General features: G+C 37.2%; 1 protein-coding gene across 8 annotated transcripts in view; it reads left to right on the top strand.

Annotated features, from left to right (window-relative positions):
• Window positions 1-616: 616 nt before the first annotated feature.
• Window positions 617-6,290, top strand: part of LOC107657481 (supervillin-like) — a 55,498-nt gene continuing 49,824 nt past the window's right edge. For 7 of the 8 annotated variants that reach the window (XM_016445574.1, XM_016445576.1, XM_016445577.1 and 4 more), the window contains exons 1-3: window positions 617-834; window positions 4,373-4,433; window positions 4,964-5,049. In XM_016445574.1, the coding sequence (XP_016301060.1) occupies window positions 780-834; window positions 4,373-4,433; window positions 4,964-5,049 (202 nt within the window). In that variant the 5' untranslated portion in view covers window positions 617-779. The remainder of the gene's footprint in view (window positions 835-4,372; window positions 4,434-4,963; window positions 5,050-6,290) is intronic. The other variant, XM_016445582.1, reaches the window with a different exon arrangement.

A 6,290-nucleotide genomic window follows, 5' to 3' on the forward strand; every position in this document is an offset into this window, starting at 1 on the left:
CGGGAAAAACCTGATGAGTCCATAAATCGAATGATTTTTCTGCTACACACGTCAATTATTTTGTCCCTCCTTTGAGCACTTAGCACAACAATATGACTTGGCAGGTTACGTCCTCGTGACAGAGATCTTGCTTTTCCACTCTTTCTTTCTCTCAGTACCACACATATGTCATTGCTCAGAGATGAGTGGAATTTCTAGTTCCTTTGAGACACCTTTGAGTTCCTTTCTCACCCTTTCAGCTGTCCTAAAAGCTAAACACACATCCACTGTATGCAGCTGCTAGTGTACGCAACCACTACTGAAAATTCAACCATATCTTTCTATAAATGTCTCTCTCTCCCCTCATCCCCCAGCCTCAGTATTGTTAATCTTATTAGCAGTGAGCAGCATTAGCACTGTAGTTAACTTGCTAACATTTAATAGAAACCACACAGACAGCATAAGGCTCTCCGTCAGCATAGTGTCATAGTGTTGGAGAGATACTGTTCTCCTCCTCCTCTCACAGCGTTTCTCTCTCCCTCTCCCTCTCCCTCTCCCTCACCCTCTCCCTCTCTCTCTCTCCCTCTCTCTCCCTCTCTCCCCACCTCCCTTCTCTGGCTGTCCCAGGACTGCTGCAGCTAACTCTGCATCACCTTGCAGTTCAGACACTGCTGCCTTTCTGCAGTCCTCTCTCACTCTCTCCTATTTTCCTCCTCTCTTTGGTCCTTCACAATCCCTCCCTCCTTTCTGGTCTTTTTCTTTTCTTTTCTGTCATCCACCCCTCATTTTATTTGATCAATATGTACCGGAACCCTTGGATCTCCAATTATATCAACCATGTGAAGTTGTGCCAAGGTGAGTAAATGGCAGTTGGGGTGGGACGGTATGGGACAGGCCCACCACATGTCTGCTTGGATCTTAATGGTACTAGAGCCTCCAAGGACAGAAGTACTCAAAATGAAGAGAACTGAGGCATTTTGAAGCAGAATAAGTGTTGTGTCTTTCGCATTTTGTGGTTTAGATGCAAATGTTTTTAATAGTTTAAATTCTGCAGTTGAGTCTTTTAGTGAGTTTAAGAGAATTCGACTCGAGGTATTGCCTTTTAATGGTTTTGTTTTGGTCTGTGCTCTTGCGCAACAGCACATGCTTTTCCATTTATCCTGTGTGTTCTTAAATGGTGCATTTGGTACATTTATAGCAGGTGTTTGTGACTAGCAAAGCACTTTTGGACATTTTGTGCATCAAAATTAATTATAATTTATCTTTTTCATTAAAATATTTAATGTGTTTTTGATCATAGTGGAAGAATCCTGTAATAGTCAGTGTTTTGACATGCTTTAAATGTAAATAGGTTAATGCGTAAATGTATGAATGGTTTTTAGAGATTCCCCGTCACCTAATTCGCCCTTTCCTGGAGTGTAGACACCAGATGTCTCATTTAAGACTCTTAAGATCTTCCTCTCTGTCTTTGAATCAGTAAATGACAGTCTTACACTCGTTTGAAGGCATTGAAGAATGTTTGGAGTTGAGCTAGTATTAAAACATAAAACAACATTAAACAGTACAAATCATGATTTACTGTAGGTGTCGCCATACCTATGCGTGATGGCACACTTCCTGTGTCCACACTGACTAATCCTATTCCTCTTGAAGACTAATCCTTTATTAGTTAAGACAAGTGCTACTATAACTCCTGACTGTCACATTTTGGCCCTGTGTTTTCCCCTTGCTGACTATCATATAGTTTTATCACTTTAAGTGATTAGTTACTTTGCTTTCTTAATTGTACTTGAAAGTTAAATGTTCCTATTTATTAGATCATACATTACTGTTCAAAACATTTGGGGTCAGTAAGTTTTGTGTGTGTGTGTGTGTGTGTGTGTGTGTGTGTGTGTGTGTATTAATACTTTTATTGAGCAAGGATTAATTAAATTAACCAAAAGTGACAGCATTTATTTGAAATAAAAATATTCTGTAAACATTATTTTTACTGTTACTGTGCTCTTTACTGTTCTTTATACTTTGTTCATCAAAGAATCAAAGAAAGAAAAAAAGAAAGGTGTCTCTACTTCCACAAATATTAAGCAGCACAACAGTTTTTGGCATTGAACACTGAAACAGAAAAATTTCTTGAGCACCAAGTCCAGCATATTAGAATGATTTCTGAATGATCATGTTCCACTGAAGACCGAAGTAATAGATGCTGATAATTCAGCTTTGCCATCACAGGAATAAATTGCATTTTAAAATATATTCAAATATAGAAATTATTTTAAATTGTTATAATATTTTACAATATTACAGTTTTTACTGTATTTTGATCAAATCAATGCAGTCTTGGTGAGCACAAGAGACTTCTTTCAAGAACATTAAGAAATGTTATCGACCCAAACTTTTGAATGGTAGTGTATATTTGTTGAAATGTGATTAATTTGAATCTTTCTTCATAGTTAATAATATAATAATTATTAAATACATTTTCTGTTATTTTACTTACATTGTGGTTAATTTCTAAATGTGCCTAAAAAGTGACCGTGTTTAGAAGCCAGAGAGCATTGAGTTTATGATCTCGTCATATGACCAAACAGGCTGTGACTTGCTTCAGCTGTATCTCCTCCATGTGCTTCTACTCTGACTAATGCCAGATATCAGTGACTGAACCCTGCAGTCGTGCAAGTTTATCAGTCACCAAATTATTTGGTACTGACTGTGCTGGAAAACAGGTGTGTGATATGCTGGAACATAAAATTAACCTTAACAAGGTTCAGAGCAGTGCAATCAGCTTCTATATGATGCTTGTTATAGATCGGAGAGGTATGTTGGTGTGTTGGCCTTTGGAATAACACGCATGCCATTTAAAGTGCTGCAAATGTCGCACTTGACTGTGTCTGATTAGCATCTGTACTTAAGAGGGCACAGAGCCAAGATGTTGTGGATTTCCATGCATGTCTGTTAGCAGTGGGTGCTCTGAACAAGACCAGACCATGCAATGCACATAATGAGTGCTTAGGATAATTGTCGTGATCAGTCCAGTTTATCTGCATTACAAACTGACTGTTTGCATGATGGTTTTGTGTTGTTGTTTCTGCTTCTGGTAAACATTGTCGTTAACTTTTAATTTACCCTGTAGTGTTAATTTACTGAGGACAAATTAAAATTCTGTCAACGCTTTGTTTTTAAAGCTGGCATCATTAATCACTTGGTTTGCTTGAACGGCAATGGCTTTGTAGTTGAATTATCCCAGATGCAACAATAACACATTGGTAACATATGGTACAGGAAGATGTCCTCAGTGCACAGTACCAGAACAGAGGGGCTTCTGTCATTTACTATGAATTCACTGTTCTTTGAAGCTAAAAAACTACTTATATCAGGCATAGCAGCACTAATCTACTTTATTTTGCCTCCACCTAGTTTCTAAGTTCTCTTTCCATCCCCCTCCAGTTGATGTTGCCTTGTCCATTGGCCCTTTGACTCTGAAGTGAGAGGAGATTTTTAGGCAGTGAGGAATGTTTTTAGCAGATACTCATCCCAGCTGTGAAAACTCCGTACCAAAACAGAGTCCATCAGTTGGCTCTCTCATTAACTTTCTCTTCTCAGATGGTTTTTATTGAGAGAGGAGGAGGTAATTTCATCTAACCAGCACAGTTCTTATTGTAGATTAACATATTTAAATATTGAATTTCTGAATGTCAAAAAGGGTGTTTGGTCTGTGTGGGTGAATGTGTGGTCAGTCTATTGATCTGTGGGTAAAACAGAGAAACATGTTCTGCTCTTCCAATCCCTCTGTGAGTCTGTCAGATGTCCATGTGCTTATTCATAGAATTGATGCCACACCTGGATAACAACACCAGTATAAGTCATTTCATTACATTAATCATGTGAACGTTAACAAAAAACTGTTAAATTAGTTGGATTTTTATTATCCATTTATTTGCCCTAACAATATAAAATGAAGTATTATTATTATATTATTATTATTAATAATAATAATAATAATAATATTTTTTGGGCAGAATTCATTATCACTGCATTGCTGTCTGTATTCTTTTCATATCCTTACTATTAATAATAATGGTGTATTTCCACTCAGGTGGTCTGTGAGTGTATGTTTTGTAATGTTATGGATGCAGATTAGAAACAGATGACTTTGAGCATTACAGGGTGGGCACTTTGACTAACAAAACCGTTGAAAAAGCATACAGGCAGTTTACATACAAAAATAAGTCTGTTCAACTATGGTCACAGCACAATGTTGACATCCATGAAATTGATGCTATTGTTTTCGTTCCTGGCCTTCATATGGGGCCTTCAAAACGTCTTTTGCTGATCATTCCTGTCACCAGCAGGAGTATTTGTAGTCTGAAGGCTATGCTCTCTTTTGTGTACACAGGCTTCACAGGAGAAACAACTCCTAAAGTTGGCAATTCCAAACTACAACGGAGAGCTGTTAGGTAAGATCCTTATTTTTATGTAATACTTTTGTAGATTTTTTATGTAACTTGGGTTTTGAGTGCTTTTATAAGCTCAATGTAAAAGATCCACACCAACAGAAATTCAGTCTTTTTAAATGTCTTGTATAAGGCTTGAACAAATTTAATAGGACTACATTGTGTACCTCCAGATGCATTCATGTTTTGTGATGTGGGATGTTTGTTTTTAATAAAAAGAGTTATATTTATTCTCCCAACTAATTATTTTAGTCCTGTATGGTGCTGTTACATTATTTGCTGTTAGGAAAATATTTCTTAACCTTGTTACTCTTACTTTAAAAAAAAAAAAAAAAACTTTTTCCAGTTGTGGAAAATAACATTGTTATGTGACGATATTGCATTTCACATGGAACTGTGTGATTTCTGCCAAGATTCTGATCCCTTTTCAGGTGCTGCTTCAACAAAAGCAGGCAGTTCTGAGGCCTCTTGTTTCTGTTATAAACATATGCAAAATATATTGAAATTTAAAGCTGGTTTCTTTTTCTGTCCAGCTTCCAGAAAGAGTTCTTGTTTGAAGAGAAAGACGAGGGAACCAGCAAAGAATTAGATGTCAGTCTGCTGGGAAATACACCCAAGGGTAAGTACAATATACATCAACACTTCAGCTGTGTGGTTCTTTATCTCGGCTATTATATACTAGTAAGTATTTGACTCACTAAACCAGGAACCACGAGTTTTGTCACAAACTTAGCAAAATTCAGTTGACTTCTGCACTTTTCTAATTGAGGTGTGTTAGCTTAATGGTTAAGTATCTTAATACAAAGGTAGCAGGTTCAATCCCAAGGAGGATTTGAACACTAAATGATCACTGGCTCTTAAGCACACTCAATTTTAGGGTGTCTGTCCCTGATATAGTCACATGAGACATTCTGTATTCACATTAGATGACAACGGTCTGCTAAAATGGCAAGTAACAAAGTATATAATGCTAGCCATAGTGCATTGATCAAAGTTTTCAGAGGTTGCTTAGAAACTGTATGTTCTTTCAATTAGCATTGTCTGGTTCCTGGACACATGGAGGTTATTTGGTTGGGGGGATGGGACGCTGATGACCTATATTTGGTTTGCTGGGGGCCACCTGTTGTTGGACAAGTTGTCTTGCTTACTGGCCCTGAAAATGTGACAGATGTGTGAAAGAGTGCCAAGATACTTTGTAAAAGTGTTTGTACTGTAAGCCAGTCCAGAAAATTGGTGAACATGATTTTGTGGAGCTGGTATCTCCAAAAGACGTTTTTGCATTACATCATATTCTGCCTTTTATTTTTTTATAAATTCAGTTTTTTTATTGAATAGAAGCATATTTTTATTGCTTAAAAAAAAATCTAAAATGATTTCTCAATGCATGTTCCTGGTCTTATTGTGAACGATTTATTATGCTTGTAATTCAAAAGATAAACTTGTCTTTTAGTTTGTCTGTATAATCTTTAAAGGGGTCATATGATGCGATTTCAATTTTTCCTTTCTCTTTGGAGTGTTACAAGCTCTTGGTGCATAAAGAAGATCTATAAAGTTGCAAAGACTAAAGTCTCAAATCCAAAGAGATATTCTTTATAAAAGTTAAGAGTCAACCACTCTTCCTAAAACGGCTCGTTCTAACACGCCCCCACATGTCAACGTCACGATGTGGGAAGATTTGCATAACGCCGCCCAAATGTTCACGCACAGAAAGAAGGCATAACTTTTATTCTCGCTGTAGTATTGTTGCTGCCGCCATGTCGTGAAGACGCTGTGTGTTTCGTTGTAAAACCTAACTAAAAGAGGACGATATCCACTTCGTCATGCCTAGAGCTGATCCGTGCTGGTCGATGAGGAAATACA

The sequence above is a fragment of the Sinocyclocheilus anshuiensis genome, unplaced genomic scaffold (genome assembly GCF_001515605.1).
Source record: "Sinocyclocheilus anshuiensis isolate Anshui unplaced genomic scaffold, SAMN03320099.WGS_v1.1 scaffold291, whole genome shotgun sequence".
Taxonomy (NCBI): domain Eukaryota; kingdom Metazoa; phylum Chordata; class Actinopteri; order Cypriniformes; family Cyprinidae; genus Sinocyclocheilus; species Sinocyclocheilus anshuiensis.